At 44.4% G+C, this 27,169-nt stretch overlaps 1 protein-coding gene across 1 annotated transcript in view; it reads right to left on the bottom strand.

Annotated features, from left to right (window-relative positions):
* Positions 1-4,710: 4,710 nt before the first annotated feature.
* CCDC13 (coiled-coil domain containing 13) overlaps positions 4,711-27,169 on the bottom strand; it is a 36,157-nt gene continuing 13,698 nt past the window's right edge. The window contains exons 7-16 of the mRNA XM_074901093.1: positions 26,784-26,900; positions 25,492-25,596; positions 23,591-23,755; positions 22,018-22,194; positions 20,198-20,404; positions 18,916-19,052; positions 15,620-15,748; positions 12,648-12,757; positions 8,540-8,654; positions 4,711-8,003 (exon numbers count right to left, since the gene is read on the bottom strand). Of these exons, the coding sequence (XP_074757194.1) occupies positions 7,844-8,003; positions 8,540-8,654; positions 12,648-12,757; positions 15,620-15,748; positions 18,916-19,052; positions 20,198-20,404; positions 22,018-22,194; positions 23,591-23,755; positions 25,492-25,596; positions 26,784-26,900 (1,422 nt within the window). The 3' untranslated portion in view covers positions 4,711-7,843. The remainder of the gene's footprint in view (positions 8,004-8,539; positions 8,655-12,647; positions 12,758-15,619; positions 15,749-18,915; positions 19,053-20,197; positions 20,405-22,017; positions 22,195-23,590; positions 23,756-25,491; positions 25,597-26,783; positions 26,901-27,169) is intronic.

Below are 27,169 nucleotides of genomic sequence, written 5' to 3'. Positions count from 1 at the left end.
CCAGAGGGGAGGCAGCGGTCATTGCGTGGGGATGGGGAAACTGAGGCACAGAGCCGAAAGGTGCAAATCCTCCCCAGCTCAGGCAGTATTTGAGTCGATGTGGGGCTTGGAGGTTGCAACATCTCTACAAACCTTCTTTGGGGTCTCCTTCTCAGCTTTTGGCATCTGCAGCCAAAATAGGAGATAGGAAGGGGCTGGGTTGGGTATTGGTCTCTGTTGTTATGGGGTGTGGAAATACAAGTCAGTCAAGAGCAGGTCAACACAGTGCCAGGCCGTCTCTGCGTCCTGCACCAAGCTCTTTCTCCCAAACCCCTGTGCGATCCAGGGAGAGCTCACGCTGGGGGCTGACTTCCCCAGCATCTCCTGGGCTGCCTGTAGGATCAGGAGAGAGAAACAATGCAGTGAGCCCGGGTTTTCTAAATCCCTCCATGGCTTGTCTGCTTTGGGGTGAGATGAGTCACGTTCTGGGCTTAGGAGGGAGGACCCCCAGGATGGACACCCCTCGGGTCAGCCCAGCTTTGCTGTTGCGCTGGCCACGAACAAAAAAAAGAGCATTTTTAACTTGCTGTGCTCAGAGAGAGGTTCTCCACACAGAGCCTTGGCGATGGCTGTATGGCCAACCTTTTCGGCACCCAGTGGGCCACATCAATTTGCAACAGCTGGGGCAGAATTCATCTGTCTGCCCCTCGGATGCCCCCGAGCCCCAGCCTTCATCCTGTTACTGCAGCTCAGTCCCTGCTCTTCAGTCCTTGCTGTAATTGACTGGGTGATTAGAGGCAACGTAATTAAGAGATCGGAGTAGATAAGCGCCGCTACACAATTCGTCATGCTCCATGCGCCTGTGGAGGGCAGGGGTTTATGACCAGCCACGGCCATATGTCAAGGAGCCTCAACAGGAGGGAAAAATCACATCTGTCCCCACTGCCGGGGGGTGCGGACGGACATGGGCTGGCTGCAGTGGCAGGGCGGTGTAGGAAGACAACAAGCAAAGGGACATGGGGACACCGAGAGGTCCCATCACCCTCCCTGGCTCCCAAACCCAGTCACCCCTTACCCTGCTTCATGCAGATACCAGAACCAGCCCCCAAACCCTTCTCTCTGCTTGTTCACTGTTGGAGGCACGATGGGCCCCGTTGTGTGGCCACGGGGCTGGAGGTGCTGGGGATCCTGTTTTGGGGACATGAGGGATGTCGGGGGGTCTCCAGGGAGCGGGACCCAGAGGGCAGGAGGGTCACAGTGCCATCATGCTGCTCACCCTGGGCATTGGCCTCCAGAGAGTTTCAGGCTGATGATAGATTTTTCTTTTCTTTATTTTTTTTTAAATCCTGAGTAATTTGTGATCCTGCCAGATTGAAAGTGCAATACAGGTGGAGGGCTGGGCAGTGGTTTTCCATGAGGCTCTGGGAACTGTGGTGATAAAAATCATTTAGCTTTAATTTATAGATATTATAAAAAATTAGAAAGAACCCCCTGCTGCTCTTGCTTTCTAATATAATAAGATTTACTTTTAATGTGACCAGTGTGCCTTCCTCAGCACAGGGGATGCCTCTGTGTTTTATTGCCCCGGCACTGCTCCTTTATGAAGAAACGTTGTTTATGGCTTCAAGCTGATTTTAATGATAGTTTTTTCAAACATCTGGCAGGTTGCTGGAAGTTTTGGCACATGAGTTAACACCAGGCCCCTCTTTAGTGTCCAAGAAAGTGAGTGGGAAGGTGGTGGGGTTCAACAAAAGGTGCTCGGCTCTGTCCCAGCAAGGCACAGCATGAACTGGGATGGCAACATCGAAGGAGCCTTCTCCTGCTTGCTCCTGCCTTATCACAGAATGATCTGGGTTGGAAAAGCCCTTGAAGCTCCACCAGCCCAACCATGAACCTCCCCCTGACCGTTCCCAACTCCCCCAGATCCCTCAGCGCTGGGTCAGCCCGACTCTTCAACCCCTCCAGGGATCCTGGGGACTCCCCCCCTGCCCTGGGCAGCCCATTTCAATGCCCAAGAGCCCCTTCTGGAAGGAACTACTTTCTAATGCTGCTGTCTCCCTGCTGCTGGAGCAGCTCTTCATAGAATCATAGAATTATTTAGGTTGGAAAAGATCATTGAGTTCAACCATTAACCCAACACTGCCCAGTCCACCACTAAACCATGTTCCAAAGCACCACATCTACATATCTTTTAAACACCTCCTGGGATTGTGACTCAACCACTTCCCTGGGCAGCCTGTTCCAGTGCTTGACAACCCTTTTGGTGAAGAAATTTTTCCTAATATCCGATCTACACCTTCCCTGGTGCAATTCGAGGCCATTTCCTCTTCTCCTATCACTTGTTACTTGGGAGAACAGATCAACACCTCCTCTCGGGTAGTTGTGGAGAGCGGTCAGGTCTCCCCTGAGCCACCTCTTTTCCAGGCTAAACAGCCCCAGTTCCTTCAGCTGCTCCTCACAGGACTTGTGCTCTAAACCCTTCACCAGCTTCGTTGATCTGCTTTGGAAACACTCCAGGACCTCAATGTCTTTCCTGTAGCGAGGGGCCCAAAACTGAACACAGTAATCCAGATGCAGCCTCACCCTGCTGGCCACGCTGGTGCTGACACAAGCCAGGATGCCATTGGCCTTCTCGGCCCCCTGGGCACACTGCTGGCTCATTATCAATCCCCCCCAGGTCCCTCTCTGACTGGCAGCTCTCCAGCCACTCCTCCCCAAGCCTGTAGCGCTGCTGGGGGTTGTTGTGGCCCAAGGGCAGCCCCCGGCATTTGCCCTGAGTGAAACTCCCCCAGTTGGGCTCAGCCCATGGCTCCAGCCTGTCCAGGTCTCTCTGCAGAGCCTCCCTACCCTCAAGCACATCAACACTCCCACCCAACTGGGTGTCGTCTGCAAACTGACTGAGGGGGCACTCGATCCCCTCATCTAGATCATTGATAAAGATATTAAACAGAACTGGCCCCAGTACTAAGCCCTGGGGAACACCTATTGTGACCAACCACCAACTGGATTTAACCCCATTCACCACCGCTCTCTGGGCTCGGCCATCCAGCCAGTTTTTTTACCCAGCAAACAGTACACCTGTCCAAGTCACAAGCAGCCAGTTTCTCCAGGAGAATGCTGTAGGAAACAGTGTCCAAGGCTTTACCAAAGTCTAGGTAGACAACATCCACAGCCCTTCTCTCATCCACTAAGCAGTCACCTTGTAACAGGAGATCAGGTTTGTCAGGCAGGACCTGCCTTTCATAAACCCATGGCTGACTGGGCCTGATCACCTGCTTGTCCTGTACATGCCGTGTAATGGCACTCAGGACGATCTGCTCCATCTGGCACCAACGTCAGACTGACAGGCCTGTAGTTCCTCACATCCTCATTCTGGCCCTTCTTGTAGGTGGGTGTCACACTTGCTAACTTCCAGTCAACTGGGACACACACACCCCCACACCCTCCCCCCCCCGGTTAACCAGAACTGCCGTTAAATCCCATCTTTATGGGATGAACTGGAAGGATAGAGGGTTATAATAACCTACATGAGTTGTTTTATACTTCCTGCGGTTGCCCCATTGGGTTCCCCATGCAAACGTGTCGCTGGGAACATGCCAATCCCACCAGGACCTCAGCAGACACCTCCCGGCTAGCTGGATGCCTCCACTGATCCACCCAAGGTCACCCCCAGGACCTCTCTCAGCGACCCCAGAAGAGCTCTGCCTGTCACCCAGGGGACACACCAACCCCACCAAAGGTCCCGGGACCTCCTGCTGCCCTGGGGAAGGACTCTGAGGAAGACTCCCACCACCTGGCAGGGACAACCCAGTGTCGGGTCAAAGCCTTCAGCTCCTCTCCTCACAGTTCTGCTCCTGAAAAAATGATCCAAATAGGTCAACACCCTTGTGGAACGACTCCCCCTCCTCTTGCTGCCACACTTCACCCTGCAGGTGACTATTCTGGCTGACAAACAAGCTGCTCTAAAGCCCAGGGCTTCACCCCCTGCCTGCAGATGGGTTTCGGAGCTGTAAGCGGAGACGCGTGGGGATTGAGGTGGCATTTGTTGAGCAAGGCTGTCCTGTCCCGCAGGAGCCGCCAGCTCGCAAGCTGGGCTCAGAGGGGAGAGGATGAGGGTAGAAACCCAATATCCCTCCTTGGCTTAGTTGTGGCTTAATTTAGAGCATGGGGACTCTGCTAGAGTATTTTTCCATTTAAAGCCGAACCTCATTCCCTTTGTCATGCGTGGGGTAAGGGCCCTGCAGCTTGCAGGGCAGTAGCAGCTGCTGGCTGCTGCCGCCGGAGGGGTTGGCAAAGCAGTTTCCTACTTATTCCCCTTTGCCACCATCCTTCTCCCCGTTCCACCCACATGAAGGACTGAAATCTGTCTCCTCGCGCTTCTGTCCTGCTTTGGAGTCTCGGGGAGGGCATGAGCCACCCACACCCCCAGTCTGTGGCTCTAAAATTGCAGCTGTTACAGCAGGATCGGCTTTGACCTGCTGGCTGATCCTCTGCCTCTTGGCCGAGCAGAGTCCAGGGCTGGGAGGGCTTGCCTCTGTCGATACTGTCTATATTTAACCACACTAATGCAACTTAATTCACATTATGGCCAGTGTGGAAAGCTGCACTCTTGTGATGCCTGCTCTTCGCAGGTAGATGCCTCGCAACAGGCTGAAAGGAAAAAGATGACAATTCATCAAAGGTCATTTATTCCCAGTGGTTCAGTTATATTTTTAAAATCAGATGCATCTGTCAGGTGCTTTATGGCTGCTTCGTGGAAATGCTCTGCCCTGCTCCAAGGTTGGAAACCACCTTTGGCTCAGTCCAAGTGTTTGGAGGACTCATATTCTCAGCATACATTAGCTAAAAGCTGGCCAAATCCTAACAAGGAGTGTCCATAGCCTCAAATACTTGCAGCAAAATTAACCTTACACTGTTCTTCACAGCTTAACTGTATCCACCAGCCTGTGCCAGCGGTGCTGAGTGCTGTCACCACTAGCCTGTCATCACCATTAGCTACAATGAGAGACTGAAAAATCTCAGAGCTTATAAAAAAGTGGCCTGTGACATGACTTTGCGCTGGATGAAGGCTGTCCCAGTGAGACAATGCTGGGTACTCACACCACTTCCATCTAGTGAAAAAAGGTGTAACAATGGCTGCAAACTGAAGCCAGAGGAATTCAAATGAGAATCAAAGCATGGGATTTTAACAGGCTGGTAATTATCCACAAGGACAAACATCCAAGGAAAGCAGGGGGTTGTGGAGGTTTCAGATCAAGTCCAGCTACATCCCTAAAATAATTGTAGCTCAAACAGCACAAGCGTGTTGGAGAGATTCTGTGGCTGAGGAACTAGTGGTAGGGGTTTTTGAAGGCAGTGAGAAAAATATTTCCAGTTTTTATTCTCTGAGTGATGTGCTGGGGGAGATGGGGCTGCTGCAGCCAGCTGAACCAGGGCTGCTGCTGCCAAGATCTGTCTGGGTTTCTTACATTCAGCAACAAAACAACATGCACTGCAAGAAAACTGGTCTCAGGGCTTGAAAACTGGGAAGCAGTTGCTGCAAAAGCACAGAGAGAATTCAAAGGTAGGTCACTCTGGGGAAGTGCAGAGGGAATTTATTTCAAAACTAAGGTGAAAACTGGGAAGACCTGGACAATTTGGCCTGTGTTCAGACCCCTCTACTACTCTGTGATGGGAGACAGACTGCACATTTCCATGAGAAACAGTTACTTACAGGTACGGTATCTCTAAATAAACTTTTATTGTGTCTTAGTTCCTTCTTTGCCAAGGCATCCAATGCTGCTCTGTATGTGTTTATGCAGGAAAAAAAGAGAAAGCTTCAGTGCAACCCCAAACAAGCATATGTTTAAAGAAATGAGTGTTGCTGCAAGTTGAGAAGAAGTTTGCACCATGTGCTAGTGAGCCATATGTGTTCTGTAACATACATCACTCCTACTTTCTTATCTGTGTTTCATGGGTTGAGTCATAGCCATTTTGCTGCAGAGTGGTACAATCTTCACTGCTTTGTTACGGGACAGGGGAAAAACGCTGACCGTGTATTAGAAAGGATGGCAGGCTGCCTCTCCAGTACTTACATGAAAATATTATGGATTCACACTTCTGTGTAAGCAAAATCAGAACCTCCAGCTGCAAGCTACCAGGCTGAATTTAGCAGCCACCAATTAGCAAAAATCTCCACACTTCTTGCCACAGGTCAGGCAGTTTCCCAGTGACCCCCTCACTACTTCAGGTCCTTAAAATATCTGTTGGGGGTGGGCTGATTTCTTCTCTTTGGTTGGCTCACTCTACCCTATGCTACATAGTCATCAGGAAGTACTTGAACAGAAACAAACTGCAACTCATTTGAATGAGACTGTGTCTATTTCTTGATCCAGGATTTGTGATTCCTCGAGCTGTCGGGAGAAGAGGATTGGGGGTTGCAAGATGCCTTTTCCCTGGATGCTACTGGCAGGGCAAGCAGGAGGAATCTGGCAATGAACTGTTTTGGTCCTGCTCTTTAAGAGAGACGCCTGACAGTTTTGCTGAGTTATAGGCAGCAGAGCAGGGCTCATAAGCACAGGGAGGGTTAACTCTCAGGCACTGAGCTGCTTCTCGGCCAGCACCCTCCTCCATCAGGGACCCCACGAACTGTTTGAAGAGAGACACCTCTGAACCTAAGCAGGAAAAAGACACCACCCTCACTGCAGAGTAACCCCTGCTCTGCTCTTTTTCCCTCTGCCTTATCGCAGCAGGAGTGGAGTCAGGATGCAGTCCCTGTTATGGGAAGGGAGTGGCGCCTCCCCTGTCCACAAACCCACCTGGCGCTGGTGGTGGCTGGGGTTAAAGGCTGACAAACTTCACACTCACAGGAGGAGGCTGACAAAGAAGAGCTTTCAAGAGTTTCAATAGAGAAACAAAGCAGTACTATACAAAAATAACTAGCTCTCCATTTGCTTGTAATCCCCAAGGCTAGCTCACTGCTGGCAAGCTGCATCTTAATGCCTTATTAGCTTGCACTTGGTGTTCTCATGCTGCAAGAGGAAAGGACAAGGATGCGAGGGCTTTCGGCATTGCCAAAAGTCCCTCCACTGCTGCAGTGAGGACCTGCCTGTGTTTTGTTAGCATTTCTTCCCAGCGAGAACATGACCTGCCTGATGGATGAACGCAGAGATCCAGAAATAGGGAATTCATAACCTGGGTGACAAGTTCCATTTGGAGTGAGCTGAATTTAAGGTAGGTCTGACTGATCACAGGCTTGATCTGCACAGTCTACCTTCAGTGGAAACTCCAGTGAGTTTCAGAAAACTCTGCTGCCAATATGTTCAAGCAAAGAAACTCGTTGGAATGGTGAGTGGAGCCCCCCCAAAAATTCACTTGTGGATTCACTGGCCAGGCCAGGCCAATCCACTCCCTCAGCACTTGAGTACTACCAGTAAAGCCTGAGACAGACAGGTATCAGTGTGCCGATAAAAACAGCTCAGTTTGTTCCTGGCATGACTTTGGAACTGGCGTAACTTTTGTATAGCAAATTCCTTTATGAGCTGCTAAAGGCAGCAGCATATTGAATATCGAGCCCTCTTGAGGAAAATTCTGTTGAAACTCAGAAGGTTTTGCCCAAAATCACACTGCAGAACTGTGGCTTCCTAAACTGCACCAATCTACGGCATGTGCAGTTGCTTGCTAACTCTTACAGACAGGATTCTCTGACATGCAAAACCATCACTCTTTTTGTATTTCATCTCCATTTTTCATCCTCTTCTGAAAATGCTAAAGAAATGATATGATCTGAGGCTGCAAAACTACACTGCCACTGCATTTCAATTCATGGGCATGATGCCTGGGCTCTCTCCCTGCTTTGCAGTCCAAAGAACTATGAATATCTTGCTTAACTCTTCTCTTCTTTCTGCTGCTGAATGGCCTGTAAAAAGATATCTTTCACTTGCTCCACTGTGTCTTGATACAGTTTAAAGTCTTCCTCTTTGTTTCTCACAGTAGTCTGCAAAGCGGCCTTCAGAGCTTCATTCTCATCCAGCTGGGTCACAAGCCTATGAGGAAACAAAAGGAAAACTTTCATGAGAGCTGTGGAGCTTCAAAGCAAATTAGAACAGTGCTTCAGCTCTGGGGAAGAAAACACTGAAACACATGCTCTCTGTAATTTCATGACAGGCATGAGAAAGAGCAGACTTAAAACTTGTTCCTTCTCTCTTTGAGATAGAAAAGAGTATTAGATGGCCAAGATACTTTCCAGATCTATTTTGTAAAATATTACAATTTTATTTTCAGTAATAAGCTTGCAATTTACATATAAGGCAAGAAAAAGAAAAAAAAAAGTTTCTTCCTTGCATGTCTTTTGTGTTGCTTAATATTTGCATTAGCTTATCATTTCTGGGTATCTTTATAACTACTAGGAAATTTGTGTAAGAATGACATAGACAAGCTCAAACCAGAGGATCTGTGATTTCTACACAGTTTGCTAGGTTTTATCCTCTGAGGGGCAGGTGCAGGTAATATCACTGCTAAAAGGACAGCAATGAATTTTAGCTGTTGTGAGTAACACAGCAGGGAGGAAGGGAAACCATACCTTGTGCTCAGCTCCTCTATCTGTGATTCTGGGGGCAACTCGGAGAGCTGGGCTGCAGAGAGCTCCTTCCTATCGCTCCAATTCAAGGGGAGTCTTGAGTGACTCGCAGTCTGCTCTGTAGATTCAATCATGAAACAAGAAACCATTTTCACTTGTTAGCACACTGGGTAAATCTCAGGAAATAGTGACTAAATACTAAGGAATCTGGTCAGTTCTACGTATATACATGAAGATACTGTAATTATATAAGACAGGCTTTTATTTTAATCTCCTTTAAGCAAAATTAAAACATGATGAGTTCACATTTCTGGGCTAAATGCAGTAATATGCATGATACTTAGAGAAGAAAAAAAATAATCCAAAATATTCAAGTGGCCAAAACAATAGGTGATAGAAACAGTTGAAAAGGATTATTTTGATATTTATCTTCTCATTGTGTTTCACAATTTTAAGATTATGGCAACTGTTGCTTCCTGAATGCCTGTGATAATGTTTGTGTGTGGCACACATTGAAACAGCTTTTGTTAAAGCACTTTGATTCTCAGCATAAACACAACACAGGTCAAACACAATAAAATACTTAAACAAGTACTTCAAACTAGGGTTCTACATCAGGAATGCTTTCCTAATTAAAGGCCTACCCAAAACATTGCTCCTGTGATTACAAGGGCACACAAAAACTTTTTTCAGAGATAGAGAAAATACAATTTAAATTTACTACTGGGATTGGAAAACCAAAAAACCGTGACTGACCAGCGAATCCCTACAATGGAAGAAGGCTCAGAGAAGACAGGCAAGGGTGATGTGCTCAAGAAGCTTAGAAAAGAATGTAGAAAGTGACCACAGCTATCGTAGAGGATGCTAAACTTATCTCAACACCAAGGGGACTGGAGGGTGGTCTTTGCTGTAGATAAACCGCTGAATCAGTTGAGTAAATGTAAATGGCCTCCTGTAAAATAAGCAACAGAAAGTACTACCTCCCAGCCAGACCAACATGAGGGAAGTGTATATGTGGTTCAGCCCCACATACAGTACAAAAATTAAAAAAACAGCAAAATGAACTTTGCAGAAAACAAAGGGCTTGAGCTGCCTTCAGCTCACATATTCCTTCCCAGCGGCGTTGTGATGGTGAGCATCTAGGCCAGTAACAAGAATCGTATTTGTACTGTGATTCAACTGCACGTTGCAGTTGCTATATTCTGCTGTCTCACTTTTCCGAATTAAAATCCCACATAATGTCAAATATCTTTAAATAAGCAAATTTGGTGTTCAAACCCTAAATCCCCCTTGTGTGGAATATCTAAAAGAACCTGGTCAGAGAGTATTGGACTATGACAAAAACACATGAGAAGAAAAGGCTATGTTGTATAACCAAGAAATGCTTTTGATCTTGAGGCTGCGTTTCACAGGGCTGAGAAAAACCTGTTGTTACTTACCTATTCTCCTCTGGAATTATTTCTGCTAATTTGAAATTTGAATAAGACAGAAAAAACGTTGAAAAACGAAAAGCATGAATAATTTAAAAACACAACTGGGTTGTTTCTAGCTACTCAGCATCATTATCTACTTCCCTTCAATTGAAGAAACTAGAAACATTAGATTAGCAATTAGATCAGCTCTCTCCAATTTTGCACTTTCAGAAAGAAAAGAAAATATTATGTTAATTAGGGGGTTCTCTAGTCTCTATTTTACATTCAAGCTTTTAATTCCTTCTTATTTCCTCAACTATCTGGCATGAAAGCATTTCGATAACCTATATGCTCTACTGAAGAGGTATATTACAGACTTGTAGACTTGATTCGTGTACAAACTCCAGAGAGTTTTGGCACATCACAAGGGGCTGATCTCTCTTCAGAGAAGGGCGGCGAAATAAATTTTACCTACTCATCTTATGGATTTAGAGGATTCCTTCTTATTAGTCTCACTGCCAATCCTTTTCTACATTTGCTTGCAGTCCTTAAGCAGACAGGACTAATGAACTAAGTATTTAGTAAGAAGGAACCTGTCACACTGCTAACAGCAGCCTGTTTCCCCAGCAGTCAGACTGGAATGCCAGTCTCCTAGATATGAGTTACCAAACTGTTACTACAGCACAACAACTTGAGCTAAAATTCTCAGGACCTGGACAGTTTATCACTGTACCTCTTTGAGGTGGCAAGGGAAATCTAAGTGGAGCACATGTATGATAGCAGAACAACACATCAACTTCGCACTACCAGGTTGTATAAAAGTCTGAGCACTCAAAACTTCAGTTAAACTATCCTCTAGAAGACAGCACCAAAATGTTATCATGCTATTTAAGGCAAGGAGTCAGTAAAAAGTGTGCCACTGAGAGCTGTATTCCCACAGCTCTCACCTGGCTGTTATCTGTCCCTACACACACCCTGATTTCTTCTTCTGGGCGGTTGCAGAACCATATGAGGGCTCCAAAGCCTCTTACCTCCAAACCCTCCTGGGAATCACAAAGGGCACCCCATAATACCACCTCTGTGAGGCCCAGGACTGCTCTCTTATCAGGATGAATGTCCTATAGCCTAAGGCCAAAGGCTGCAGCATTTTGCTTAGGTTTCTATTAGGATCTAAGTTTTTCTGCACTACTCTTTCTGCTGCCAGGGTCTTGGTCGATACAGGTAAGACAGCTCTAAAAATCAGAAAAACACATGAGAATGAGTCAGTGCTGGCTGGAGCCCTTTCTAAGGACAGAACAGTTCTGCTCTAAGGGATGGATCCATATTTCAGAGAGGAGAAGTTCTGAATGCAGTCCCTATTCAGGATAAAGGCTCCTCTGAATCCTGTTCCTGTATACCTAATTGCCTCTGTAGGCTGGATGGGTGACTGGCAGGGCTTCCCCTGAGGTGTTGAGTACTCTGTAAATGTTACACTGGAGACCCTACTCTGCTGTATGAATCGAGATCATAGTGAACAACCACAAGCAATTCCTTACATCACAGTCCTGCTCCAGAGAGAACTTACTGTCAAACATGCCTATGACCAAGAGCACTACAATGGGAGATGCAAAGAAATACAATGCAGTGACACTAGTGCTTCTTACCTCAGTCTGACCCCTGCCTAAGGAGAAACAAGACACCAGTGCAGGTGGAAGAGGATGTGATTGCTTGTACAGGTCACAGTGCTCAGTCCAGGTTAGTTCTAAGGTGATGAGGTCGCATTAGCACGCACTGTAGCGCTGGATGGAGTCACAATGGAAAGCCATGCCATGCATCTGCTGAGCTGCAGGGCAGTTCCCCTTCGGCCCGAGATCATGTGTTTCAGCGTGGGACTGGCCAAGAGCTCGTACAAGGTCTCTGATGAGGCTTGTGACCTCTTTAATCATCGTAACTCAGCCTGATGGCATCCTAGGATTTGTTACATTGAAATTCCTATTCCTACTGTTCCTATCCTGGCATTTAAAGTCATTTTACTTTATGAAAATACACATAAAAAGGGAAACCACTGGAAAAGTTTCCTTAAGAATATGTGCCATTTTATTGGTTTAGACACTTTACAGGATCAGAGTCCTTTGGCAATAAAAGGATCTGATCAGGGAAATAAAAATTTAACATCCACCATGAATTCTTCTCCTTTAACTATGCTAGTGAGGCTTTCATATTTATAGCAGGAGATTATCATGTTCATGGGATAATAAATTACATCAGATCTAATTACTTCATCACCAGTAATAGTTTTTCATAGACACTGACAGGCTTTAAATTGGGATGCATCCTTTAATACTGCTCTTAACCTTCAGGAAGAAGTGCAAAGGGAACACAGCAGTGGGCACGGTGGCAACACAGAGCAGTGTCGAGTTTTTTCTCTAGACTGTCATCCCATGAAAACAACACATCGCAAAAGTCCTGGTCCCACTTCAATCTGTGGCAAAGTCCTTTTGCATTAAGTTGGGCCAGGATTTCACCTTCTGTATTGGTCCACTGGTCTGAGTAGGTCCAAATGGTTGTGTGTAAGGTCAAGCACTTGTGTAGGTTTGATAAGAGTCCAAATGTTGTTGCTGTCTATTAACCACAGAGGCGGGAAGAGGGACACAGTTGTAAGTGCTCCACCTCACCTGTTTTGCTCCTCAGGGGAGGTTTCTGTGCACTTGTGTTCCTACCTGGATCCATTTGCAGCTTTCCAAGCTGCCGTTCCAAAACAACACATCGCTGCTGCTCTTCCTGAAGACTCTTCTCAGCTTTCAAGACTTTATCGCTAGCTTCCGCCGCCCTGATAGGCAAAAGAAAAGATAGTTCAGCTTATTTATGTCATGACTATAATGGATGAGGTCGTCTTGATACTGAATCCTGCTTTATGCTGCACAGCTCCCAACAGAGGGAAAGGAGAATTTTCCATGCATTCAAAGGCAGAAATTCCAGTGCAATTGTTCCAGATGATATCCTCCAAATTTGCAAAACAGAATTAACTACTGAGTACAGTTGGAAACAATGGGTTCATTAACGGAGGCTGCCTGGATCCCTTAACACTTGCTACTTAAGTGAATTTACCACTCAGATGGGCAGGCAAGCTGCAGAATGTTGAGGAGAGATCTTTCATTACGAGAATAATAAAATGCATTTTTTTTTAAACACAGTAGGAACATTTGGAAGGAAAATAGTTTATAAAAGCACTGCCTAGCATTTAGATGTTTTGTGTCAGTTATCTGTAAGTAAGAAAAGAAACACGAGGTTGCTTTTTATAAACATGGCCATTAGACAGCGAGTGGAAAAGAAAGGATGGTTCACTCTGTAGTACAGAACGGAAGAGCAGAACGTGCCTCTCTATTCACTCCACACAACATCTTAGAAAATTTGATGCTTACCCACAGATGCAGTTGGTGGTGCATCTCAAGTGGGCCAGTGCCTGATACCAAATGACTTAAAGGAGTTCAAAGCTAGAGAGGAACCTGAATACTCAGTGTATTGTATAGTGTAGAATAAAAGAATTTCCTTCTTGACCCCATGGGTGATAACTGATTATGCCCTGAATCAAGAGACTTGATTGGTCTTATTTCCCTCCTAGCTGGCATAACTAAAAAAATATTAAAACTATAATAAAATTATGTGACTGTATTAACAATCTAGCTACAGGCAAGAATCTGACCTCCTGTGATAGTGAATTACCATGCTGGTGACATGCTATGAGAAATTATATTTCTCTCAGCGGTTCTGAATTCACTAATCCTTCACTTGAGCAGGTGTTCCCCTAGCATCCACGTTAGACAAACAGCAGAGGAAAAATGACTAGTTGGTTTATATTAAATCTTCCTCCAATATGAATAACTAAAATGTTCCTCTAGCTCTTCCCCTTTCGTCAGCAGGGCCCAGTCCTACAAACTGTTTAGAACAGAGTATCTCCTGACAGTATATTCTGCTCCGCAGTAAGTGATTGTGAAACACAGTCCTAAATTCTGGCAGCTGCTGTAGAAAAGTCCTGCTCACGTAACCATTCCCAGTGCTTTTCTCTTGACTTAAGCATTATGTGTGTTACTTGAGCTTTGCTGACCCACACTCCAACAGGGGAAGGCAAGAGGAGGAATGCCTGATTTTTTTTACACATATTTATGTTGAAATATGACTGCGTGCTATATTATCCTGAGGTCTTGCAAGAGTTATTGCACACAATCCCACAAAATTTACTTTACTTGCAGGAGCTCTTGATATATGTGTGATAAGTGTGGAGCTGCTGAATCATCAGTCTATGGTACATTTTACAAGCAACTGTGCATTTCATTGACTCCATGTTCTTCATTATCCCATATTCGTGATGGCCCCGTTTCAGCTATCACTCACACCTCCATCCTTTTCTAATTGCATAGCTCTATTAAAGTCACAGGACTTACAAACATGAGTGAAATTCCCCCAGTGCGTATTTGCAGGATTTAGTCCTTAAAAGCACAGGGGATGACACCTTTACCACAGTTACAAAAAAATGTGGTTTTATGAGTGCGATTAATTGTACAGGACAGAAGTTAGACAAGTGAGAAATGATAACGAGTGTAAAATAAAGCAAGCAAGCAAGCAAATACTCCCTATTGTATTCAAAAGCACACAGACAAAAGTATATTTTCCTGCAATCTGGAATAAAAATTTGGGAATCAAATCATTATAGAATCACAGGATGGTTTGGGTTGGAAGGGACCTTAAAGGTCATCCAGTTCCAACCCCCCTGCCCCGGGCAGGGCCACCTTCCACTAGCCCAGGTTGCCCAAAGCCCCATCCAGCCTGGCCTTGAACCCTTCCAGGGAGGGGGCAGCCACAGCTGCTCTGGGCAACCTGTGCCAGGGCCTCACCCCCCTCACAGGGGAGAATTTCTTCCTTATCTCTAACCTGAATCTCCCCACTTTCTGTTTAAAACCGTTATCCCTCATCCTATCCCTACACCCTTGATGCAGAGTCCCTCCCCCCTTTCCTGCAGCCCCTTTCAGCCCTGGGGGGCCGCTCTAAGGTCTCCCCGGAGCCTTCTCTTCTCCAGCTGAACCCCCCAACTCTCTCAGCCTGTCCTCCAGGGGGGTGCTCCATATACATTCTCTAACTGGGAAAAAAAAAAAAGCAGTAGCTAAAAGTTATCTAAAGAGAAAAGACTTTGTTTCCCCTGCCCTAAAACATAGATGGCTTTTAACATCATCTTAAATTGAACTGAATAATAGAAAAAAAAAAATCACCACCATGCTTCAGTTAAACCAGAAGAAATTAATTTAAAAGAGGATACAGTGAAACTTAAAAGAATGTGAAAAGCTTTTGGAACAGAAGTCAGATTATAGCTATAATTACAGTATTTACTACTGATTAATAATATTGCTGCCTAAATAACACCACACATATAAATACATGAATTATAGTTTTATGTAGGTGCAGCAAGCTTGAAGATGACTCCATTTTTTCTGTCCTTTGTTCTAAAAGAATAATAAAAAAAATGAATCATCAACTAGGCAGGGAAATCGAGCAGAAAAAATTTAAAAGCCCCTATTTAAGGAAAGGCTCACACTGGCAGTGTATGGCGTACTACACTGCGTGCTACAGACTCTCACGCATCTCAAGCGCTCCTTAATCGCAGCATCCCAGAAAGGATACTGGCAGAATCACCCGCTACCTTTTCTGCAGCACAGTGACCAGTTCCAGGAGCCTGTCTCTTTCCACTTCAGCAGCCTGGCAGAGAGCCTTGTGCTCTGTGATCTGTGTCTGCAGCACTTTCAAATCCGGGCTGTCAGTGCCAGAAACCCTAAAAGCAACAGAAGCGTAGAGAGTCTGTTTCCCATTTCACAAATGAAAGAAATGAAACAAAGACAGGATTTGAAAAACATATCAAAATACACTTGTCTGAACACTAAGCCAGAATGCAGAGCCAGGCTCACTATCTCCCCCCAGCAGCAATCTCTATACTGCAATAAACGGAACAGAAATATTTAGAAATAAAGCGTGAGTTTCATTAGAAAGGTCTTTTCCATCACAAGCATGCTTTCCCTTCCCATCACCCCTGAAAACAAACTTCTACTCCTGACAATTCACTATCATCGACTCGCTTCTCATTGCTGCTGCCAAAGTAAAAATAGGTATATGTGGATTCTCCAAGTGCTACGCTAAGCTATTAAACGGTATGCTATTGATTTTCTCCCCCTGAAAGGCTTCAGGCAGCATTAGTACAATGGCCTTTCTTGTGCCTAATATGTGATGAAAGGAAGGGGCAGTTTTCCCATTATTACATACTTCATTACTTCCCCGACCTCTCCACAGAGGAGTATTCAGGAATATCTTCTTTAGAGGAAAATGCTGAAGAAATCTTCGTGGTTGGGGGTGAAAAGGGAAAAATGGGATTTATAGGGTGTAAAACTAGCAATCAGTTAAAAAATTAACGTAGCATGAAGACGCTAGAGCCTGTGTTAGAGCTCTGTGGCAGTATCAGGTAGGAAGGACGGTGAAAGCAGCTCTTTGTTACAGAAACAAGGCAGATGAGGATAAGGCTTGCCAGCAGCATGCGGAGCATGGCAGGAAACTTCCCTTGTTTATGATGTTTATATACATTCCTTCCAGGTGTGATGTTATTACTGAAAAAGGAAGGCTCAGTAGCTGCCAACTCTACAAGTGTATGACCCATCTTGGACACTGTGCTGAGAGGAAGAAAGCTTTGTTAGGCACTGAGCAGAGGGCAGTCCTCCAAGAATTCCAGTCATCTTCCAATGTCTGGTTACTGCTGCCTCGTAGGGCAAAGACTCCCAGAGCCTCCTAAGAGGGTATCACACAGGCTCTGCATAGCTCAGCTTGCTCCCTGACTCTGAAACATGCTGCAAAAATACCTTGTGTCTCCAGTGTACAAACAACTACAGCTCAGGGTGTGATCTCTGCGCTTCTGGGGATATTCTGCTGACACTCCAGACCAGCACCGTGGAGCGCCAGAACACAGAAACTCCAGAGCAGGAATAGCTCTTGAGCCTGCTTGGCTCAATAGGAGCGTGCCGCCACGCAAGCAGCCACTGCTGCTCTGTTTCCTTGCAGGCACTGCCCTGAGCACTCTCATCTTACACCTTCACCCACTCGGGTGAGAGACAAGCACAGGTTACTGTGCTTGTCTGATGGTGTTTGCATGTTGCATGCTTTCATAACCAACAGAACCCCTGTTCTGCAACAAGGTGCACAACTTCTATTTCCAAATGCCCTTTAAAAATATACTTCACATAGTTTTCTGAATCATTCCGCTTTGCGGACGCCCTCAGGAAGATCTGTCAGGCTTGTAAGAGGAGGAGTCACTGAAAACACTAGAGTATTACTTCCAGCCTGAATGAGTTTTATGCATAATGATATGTGTGCTTGGGACATAAAATTCTGGTGTGTTTGTTTTCCAAATTTGAGCTCAGCTACCTAAAGGCAAGTCTCTGTAGACTTAGCCCATGTTTCCCTGTTTTTAGGCTGAAGCTAACAGATGATAAAGCCTTAACATTGTGGAACAGGTAGAGCTGCCTTCTAGGTTAGGAGTGCTTAATCCTAAAAATCAAGTTAAGGTTGATAATGACAGAAGTGGCCCAGTCTAACAATGTGGATTTTTATTTCAACACCTCCAAGGGGCTTTACTTCCTATTTATAGCATTTTTCATTTCATCTTTCCTGATAGGAAAAGATGATTCACTGAAGTAAAATGGAATAGAGAGTTCATCAGCATATTAAAGTTAGTGGAATGAGTGAGCCCTGCTGACCAAGTTATTAATGGCTCTTGCAGTTTTCAGACTCATACAGTGCCCACCTGACATGTCAGCTATTTTCATGACAGAGCTATGGTAGCCATGCACACAAGCAATAATTTACACATTGCACTTAGTGGTTTCTACAAAGCCATTACCCAACCTCATTTTCCTGCTTGCCTTCCTGCTTACCATCAGCAGACATATGAAGTAAAAAAGTGGATAAAATATAGATTTGCTCTACGACAGCACAACTTCTGCAGTTAGAAGTGTGAGAATAGTCAGTCACAAGGGTATAACAACAGGGATGTGGCAACTTCCAAAGTAAGGATGTTTTAACTCTAACTCAGAAACATTGAGAAGAACTTTTCTTAAATTTTGTAGATTTTTCAGATGCAGCCTAAGAAAATACTTAGACTCAGGGATATATCTAACAATTTAAAAGCCAAATTTAATGTCTAAAGTAATGTTGTAGGTGAGTTAAAACTACACAGAAGAAATCAGTTGCAACTTGATGATGAAATTTCCTTCTTCCTCAGAAAACCAGTCTCAACTCCTTATTGTCTATTAAACCATGAACTCTTTAGCAACAAAACCAGCATTTAACAGGAAAGGACGTAACTCGCTCTGGTATTATGGTGCCTTTACACAGCCAGAGTGACCCAGAGTTACAAGAATCAGATTTACTGCTGTTTTAAGATCAGTGTAATTTACATGGTCCTCAGCGAGGCTTTAAAAAGGGTGTTTGTTAAGAACAAATGATGGGGTGTGTTTTCAACATTTCTGCAAGGAAATCTTACTCAAAACGTATTTATTGATTTAAATAATGCACCGGTGAATCAGTGCTTGCCTAAAATGGCATTTTGTATTAATTCCCCACCCTACTCTCAGAAGTCTGCTCATTAGAAGCCCTGTTTCTTATAAGAGAGAAGAATTACAGGCACTCAAACTAACCACATAAACATTATCTGAGCCGGAGAAAGAGAATTAGCTGCACTACCATTGTGCCAGAAGTAGCAATGTCTGCAAGTCTGCATATCCTTCTCTGCTTCAGGACAAAAGTCCAAGAGATAACGTGACTAGAGATTCCCATATACTGTAAACAGGCTTCCACAGCTTGGCACACAGCACTTGTGGTTTGATACAATTGTCTGGGAAAACCATGCTTCTGAATAACTCACAAGAATTTTACGCATTGATGTTAGTGTCGTCTTACCGAGCGGATCCAATCTTTCCAACCTGATTGCTGCCTGATGTTAGAGGCTTAAACAGAGTAAAACCTGGATCTTCCAAGTGCTGAGAAGATGGTTTATCAGCAGCTCCTGAACTGTCCCCCTGATGGGCAGATTTCTCCTGTTAATGTTGGAGCAGGTTATAAAACCAATTACACAGTTCAAAGGAAAATAGCTGCATCAAAGCCTGATCAGCAGCTTATCGGTAATGCTACAAGCATGCCAGAACTTTTGATTTACCCGACCTTCTCAGAAACTTTTCTTCAGTTTCTATCCATTGCAGGGTGGAAACAAAGCAAAAGTCAGTAAAAAGTGCAGTTTCATATGAAATAATAGGGTGCAAACAGTGTCACTAGAGAATCCACAGTGCAGCACCACAACTACCAGTACCAGCAAGGTTGGTCTGTGTCCCTAACCCACGTTTTATCTTGGAATCAATGCTCTAGTGCCCATTACTGATTCACAATCTCACCATAACCACATGAGGGTTTTATATCAAAGGGAACTGGATGTCTAAATACTCTAACAAAGCCTGACTGTAAGATACCAGACCACAGGAGAAGCCTTTGGCAGGTTAGTGGACTGCCTTCTCAACTCTGTGCTCTGGCCATAGTACCGCCCTGCCTCTGTCAGTTTACAACACTAGACCAAAGAAGTTGAAAACTTTTTTAACATATTAGTCCATAAGGGGCCAACTTTCCCAGTTCTTTCATCTGTACAATGAAATTCCCATACGTCTGAGTGCCATCAGACTCCTATCAATAGCTTGGAGATCTGAGGGAGAGGAAGTTTTTGAAGTAGTTTACAGGGAGAGATGAGAATAACTTACTGGGGCCCCATCACTCCATGAAGAGATGTAGCTGGGTACCATGGCAGCCTACTGGTGTTGGCCTCATCTATGTTGGCTTGCTTGCCTCCTTCAGCAGCCAAGGATGCTGAATACTGATAAGTCCCTTTTGCAGCCCAGCCCTCGCTATTGGCCATATGGCACAGTCTTGGCACGAAGCCACATGTGGATGTGACTGGTATTTCTATGGGTTTTGTTGCTTAAACAGCATGAAGAGAAGTTACATAGAAGCAGGAAAGAAATCTAAGAGTCACAAGAGAGAATTCTTGCTTTATCATTCCATCAGGAGAGACTGTCATTAGGGCAGGTATTGGAGTCTCAAGCTAGCAATCATCTCAAAGAGCAAGAGAGAAGAAAGTGGAAGAGCAGATCTAAAATGATTACAAAGGGTGCTCCGCTAGCTAATTTCTTCTGTCTACCTGAAGTGTGAGTTGCTCAATCTCCTCTTCCAGCTCTTTAACCTTTGCTTCTCGTTCAACCACCATCTGTCTGAGCTGCTCTATAAGGCAGTTTTGTTTTGGAACCTCACTGTACAAGAGCTGCCCTAACATCTGCTGGGACTCCTTGTTCTTCTCATCCTTCTGGCTCAGGTCCTTTAAAATCTCCTGCATTTGGTTCTGTTGGATCTAATAAAATAGAAACAATGAGTGAGATCTTCATGTTTGTACACAATGATTATTAAGTCTCCCTGGGGGTTATACACCGTCCAAAACAAACACCCATTTAGGTGTGCTAGGGCAAGCCACTGTCCTGCCAAACCCATTCCTTGAGGTAAACCCACAGATATCACTAGCGCTACTCCAAGAGTTTGATCCGTTATGTTTTAAGTATGAGATCACTTTGTCTTGTTCTCAGCATTTATCCCTTGAAAGGACTGCACAGCACATGTGCTTGCAATGCAGCTGAGTAAGGACAGTGTGTCCCCACTGGCCCCTGTACATCATATCAAGACTATAGCAACTGGATGGTGCAAGTAGAAAAGCCCTGAGCAACTGAAAGATTCAGTTTGCTGGCAGCTTTGCCCCTGAGTGTAGCAGAAAAGAGAGCAAAACCGGCTGGCCTTTGACAAAGAAGGTGACTTTCATAAACTGGATAAAAGTAAAGATTTCAATTTGCTTTTGTGTGAAATTAGAACACAATCAGATTGTGTGATAGTGACATTAAAAGATGAGGGTTGTATGAGACAAGAGCTATGAGGCTAGGCTGTTTTACCAGTGGGCTTTGGAGTTTTTCTCACACTGACAAATCAAATATTTGCTGGACAGTCTGTTGTCAATCCAACAAACTGCAAGTAAGGTGCTTCTTTGATGTAAGGGATAAAACAAGTTAACCATTCCTTCCCAAATAAACTTGCACCTTTCCATAATAATTTTAGTGAGAATGCTCAGACTTAGCAAAAGTCACAACTGTTATTTGGCTCCTCTGCAATCTACTTAATCTGCTGGTCGGCACCCATATTCCCTATGCAGAAAGGTGAATGCCAGCTTAGTCATAAGCATGTCTTAGCTAAAACCTATGTACAGAAGCAAGGAAATGCAAGGGATTTGAAACTCATGAGGAGCTGGATCAGGAAACACAGAACTAACCCTACTAAGAAGGGGCATATTTTCTAATTTTTTTTTTTTTACTATTGTAATTGGGTAAGACTAGACAAAAGGATCCTGCAAGACCATGGCAGCAGCCATTTATTTAAGCATAACTGCATCTTGAGTCTCTGCTAACAGTCTTGGTTTTGAAGGGGCCAAACCCTCTCAGCTCCAGCTATTTCAGGTGAACACGCACACGGTTTAAGTATTCATGGTTCAGCTTGTGTGTTGTGGGCTGTGTAACACAAGAAATGAAAATGCAAGATTGGAGGCATTCTAAGGAAAAAAACCTAACAATGGAGCTGAAAGCAGAACACTCTCCAGCCTCATGGGTCAGGAATGAAGCTCTTCCTCTACCTACTAGACAATCCTATTTCAACTCTTCTGCAAAACATTTCTTCCCATATTTGCAGCTTAGAGCCACTTGACTGCATCTGTGTCATGGCTGGTGCTGTCTTGCAGTCTCTACATGACCCGACCCAAAATGATGGGCTTTAGCTGACTAGGAAACTTCTGGATGTCACAGTTTGATTCATCAGGCCCCTGTATACCCTGTCTGTTCATTGTGTAATTAAATGACATCATGTTTCATCACTTAACGAAAAAGGCCTGATCTGCAGGGGCTGGGACTAACAGTAAGAGTCAGACCGTACCAGCAAGGCATCGATGAGCTCATCGTCGTGTTTTCCTTTCTCCAGCAAGGTTATGATCTGTTCCTTCAGAATTTTCACTTCGTTGCACAAGATTTTGTTCCTGGCTTTTGATGCATCAAGTTTTTTTTTCACTTCCTCGTGACTTTTTTGGAGAGCATCATATTCCCCAGCGAGTTTCTGCAGTGATGCAAACACATCATAGGAAATTACAGTTACAGCCTATCACCAAGCCCCTGGTGCTTTGGTGAGCTAAAGGAATCACACATTGCCTGGTAGAACCTAAAAAATGGAACTGGCACACTGTATCATCCCCGAGTAAGTAGAAATTATAAATGCTACTACTCACTGCCTACTTGCTAGCATCAGAAAAAGGTCTGTCTGCTCAGGAATACAAGTGGACCAGGCTGACCCAGTATGTGCCAGGAGGCAAATGATAAGTTTGTGTTAAAAAGCCTAATTCTCTATGCTCCTGCTTTTTTATATGCCTCACCATTCTCCATGGAGGAACTCTCTTCCTTCCAGATACAGGGTGGTGATGCCATACTACCTGCTAGAAGCTGTCCTTGGCATATGCTGCCCCCTGAGCCATGCCTTCACCTAGATGAAACTGCTAGAGCATGCTAGCAGCTAAGTAGTAATGGATAAGTGCAGGGGAAGTTACTGTGAATGGAGCCTGAAACACAAGGCAGAAGGGCATTACAGTCACTGAGGAAAGCCTTCCCTGTGATGTGTGCCTGTAGCTATAAATCTTCTCTTTCATTCTCACAGCCGAGACTGAAAGGTTTGGATCACCCCATTGCTCATTCTGTTGCACAGCTAAATGGTGGTGGGAAGAGCAGCAGCGGAGCTCTGGGGTCATGCCAGGTGGCCTCTACAGAAGCAAATACAGGGAAGGAGCACAGGGAGATGTGCTTTGCTAACCGGAATATATGTAGCTGACCCCCACTACCCATGTTTCTTGTGGACACAGGCCTACATATCCTTAAGGGTTTACTACATTTGCCACTAGCTATAGCCTCCCTCAACCCCTAAACACTGGATGCCTGTTTATTTTTGTAGCAACTACATGTGATATATAGACCCATTTTCAGTATGAGCGGGATGCTTATACTGCATGAAGCATGCACATCTGGGGCCACAGGATGAGAGGGATGCTACAGAGCTTGGATGTAGCTGTAGCAGAGTTTCTTTCTGCATGTAACTTCAGTATAAAGACAGTACCAGCTGCACTGCAACCCAGGGCCTCTCTCCCTCTTTCCAACATCACCTATCAGGTACAGTTGCCAGGTAGCCACATTTCAGGCCAAGTGGATGCATCTGACACGTGAATCATGCAGCAGAGAAGACCAAGTCTTGTATTGCAGCAGTACGTCTGGCCACGTAACAGTGCAATACAGACAACAAGCATGGAAGCCTTTTGCTCAGTTTGTGAAGTGTGGCAGAACTTCCTCCCACCAGATCAGGTGGTTTCTGAAATGGTCTTTGGGTAGGGTGTAACATACACCCAGAAGGTAAGGCAAGTTATTACACACTATGTGACCAAACAGGACTCTCTCAGCTCACAGGTTTTTACCTCCAAGGTTTCTTTCTTTTCTTTTTCCAAGCTGCGAATCTTCAACAAGTTCTTCTCTTGGGCTGACAACTTCCTTGGATCAGTAAGTGCCAGCAATTCCTCATCAGTCTCAGTCAGTGATGTTCTGATCTTGTTTTGGCTCAACTGATTCTCCAGCTCTCGAACCTAGGGGACAATAATGACAACTTATCCAGAGTCTTTACCAGGAATACAGTGGTCCAGCATCAAAGAGGACCAAAGTGTCCAGCATCCAAGAGGAGCTCAGAGTGTAGCATCATACTTCTTCTTGACATCATTGTGGTTAACTAATAGAGAGCAGTGTCCCTTCAGATTTAAATTTGTTAGCTGCTCACAGACATGTAGATATCTAGGGCATCTGTGCAGGGAGGAAATATGACACCAGACCTACCGGAGACTCAGGACATATGGGAGATCTGTGCCTTATTGGAGCCACATGTGAAGGCCAGGCAGACACTCCAAAGCATCTTGAATGCCTCTAAACACACATGTGAACAACAGAGCAGTACCTTAGATCTCCTCTGGAAGAGCAGACACCCACTCACACATACACATTTTAGCATCTCAGTCTTCAGCAGAATCACCATCTAGGATGTACACAATCAAAGGCACTAGCTTGAACACAGATAGCTAGCACTGGTTTAGAAGCACTGGGATACTGGAGACACATTATGATGCAGGATCTACAAGACATCCATACTCCTCTGGAAAGATGACCAGAGGTCAGAGGGACACCCTACGGCGTCTCGGCTGGCATTAGACACCAATGTGTAGTCAAGTGAACTCAGCCCCTGCATCTCAACTATTCACTACAGACTTCTTTTATAGTAAGTAGAAGGAAATGGGCACTGCTACAGCACAGTTCCTCTGCCCTGTTCTGGAGGTGTCTTCTAAGATGCACCTACCTCACTTTTGATCCAGCGACTGTATTTACAAGGTCCCCACTGACTACAGAAGGGGTCTAAGGAAACTGGTTCAGGAAGAAATTTCTGCCTTAGAGTACAGTACATACCGTCTTCAGATGAATGCCAGTCAGGGGGTCTAACTGAAGGAAAATGTAATTTGCTCAAGGGAAAGTAGAGGTTAATAATTTCAGTCAATCAGAGTGCAAAAATTACAATTTGTTGGCATATAATTAAACAGCAGAAAAATGGGAAAAATATGTATCAAATTGCCTGAGAGAAGTTTTACTTAAGATGCAGACAAAACTGTCTCCCTGTCTCAAGCTGACATTTCAGATAGACCGTGCCCTTCAGAAGATTTGAGAGTTAAAATTTCTACTGAAGTTCCTGGGGGAACAACTTGAAAATCTTATCTGGCCTCAATTCTTCCCATCTGACTTTAGGCACTGAACAAAGGTGTCTAAGTCAGAGCACAGACACTGACAGGGCTCCTTCTGTACTCAGTGGAGACAGGCACCTTCAGAACATCCTGGGATTTTAACTAGGCTGCCAGAGCTCTCCAAGGCCACTGAACTCTCTCCTTTGACACAGATGCAAAAGACTCCCAGCTTAAATACTGAAGTTTGTATGTTTGGAATAGACTAATCAATACGGTTTGCAAAAAAATCTGAAAGACCCTGCACACATCAACACATATTTAAAATTTAACGCCACACACACAAACATACCAAAAAACTATTACAAAAGTTACCATACAGTGTTTTATTCTAACAGTTGCTTTCTTCAACAGAGAAAAGACTGGCTGTGTATGTGCAGTAAACACTGTTTCTACTGGGACGTGCCTTATAAGCAGGTATAGATGTTAAGAATTACTTACCGAAGAACTAACAGTATCCTTAACTCAAACTGACATAACACCTCTACGCAGAAAGCGCACCCCAGCACCCAGCTTACACGGCACCATGCAGGGTCTTAACTCACCTTGCTTTGGAGAACAAGAATTTGCTGGGCTCGTCCACGCCAGCTGCCAGAATTCATCAAGAGACTTTGAATATTCACATCTTCACCAACTTCATTTGCTAAAAGCTATGAAAAAGGGATTAACATCAACAGTAAGGCTAGGCTTAAATGCATGTATTGGGAAGAGGGGAGAAAAAGCCGCTCTCTCTAGCAGTAAACACAAAACGCTGGATAGTATAGTTATATACTGTATTAAGTATCCCATTTGATGTAAGCTCTTTCAGATCATTATTACAATACGGATTGTTGGTGGGTAGGAGAAGTTGGGCTAACATGAATGGTCTTACTTGTTGAGGTGGGTAATTCAGTATTTTCATAAATGTGAGTATTAGTCTTTGTTTTTTAAAAAATGCGAATCTGTGTTTTGCTGCCTGTCTGTGGAGAGTGTCAAACTGTACTATCTAACTATATAGCTGGGTGTCAAACTGTGCTACTTTTGTAAAAGGATTTCTAAGCATCACTAATGGTTTTCAATATACACAATTGTTTTTGATATAATGAATACTAACCAGAACTAAACAGGAACAGAGTATTGTCTTAATATACACCCTTGCAATCAGGACTTGAGCCAATCTCTCTTGTATAATTCCAAGACAGTCACATTAATGAGGGCTAAACTTAGTATGAAAAGCATTTAAATTATTTATAAAAAGGTCAGCAGAGTTCTATTTTTAGGACTATATTCTCTACTCTGATCTGCATTGCAGGTCTCTTACGCAAAGTAATGAAACCAAAGGAAAGAGAGCACATAGTAACGCATTAAAATCCATCATGAATCAAAGAGGAAAAGGTTACTCTGGATGTCACTCCAACAAATTGTTTAAATATGTGCTTTAGTTCAAGTGTGGTCTTTAATCCCATTGACTTCCATGGGACTGAAGCCTACATTAAAAGTAAATACATAATTAAATGTTTTGGAAAGGAGGAATGGGCCTGAATGTATGCTTCAAATCAATCATAAACCTATTTTGCTGAACTGGGACTTTCAAACCTTAAAGAATCTGTACCCATCACAGTAGTAGAAATAGCGGATACAGTCATCCAGCTGTGGTGGCAAAGCACGAAACCTGTGTGTCGATGTGCCTATCTTTCCAAAGCAACCACTCCACCCGTGTCTTTTCTTACCTACTTAGAGTTCACTGGAATACTTTACGGAGGCTAATCAAAGCTCAAAAGAAAAGAAGCATCCTGATTTCACAAGAATATACCTCTTGCACAGGATACCAGCCACAGACTGCACCCTGCAACGGTACCTTTTGGGTCATCTTCAGTTCCTGTTTTGCAGATTGGAGTTGGTTGCGATACTCCACCACTTTAAAGTTGGCTGTGGTTAATTTTTCTTGCAAGGCTTTCACCTTTGGACTTTCAGCCTTTGAAGAGAAGAATGTACTTGGTAAGAACAGAATTGTCAGGGAAAAATTGAAGTGATTAAGATCCACAGATCCATCAGGATCACCAAATCTTTTTTCCCCAGACCCATGCAAATGCCTTCCCTAATTTTTGGGGTCATAGAGAAGGTACAAACGGAGCAATCTGGTGACAAAACTAGTGACAGGGATATGTCCTTGTCATTAAAAAAAAAAAAAAAAGACTGCACAATAGGGGAGATCTAAGTATCAGCTTCTGATTTCCCATTGTC

The sequence above is a fragment of the Athene noctua genome, chromosome 2, assembly GCF_965140245.1.
Source record: "Athene noctua chromosome 2, bAthNoc1.hap1.1, whole genome shotgun sequence".
In the NCBI taxonomy this organism is placed as follows: Eukaryota; Metazoa; Chordata; class Aves; order Strigiformes; family Strigidae; genus Athene; species Athene noctua.
This window is presented reverse-complemented; position numbering and strand designations above follow the sequence as displayed.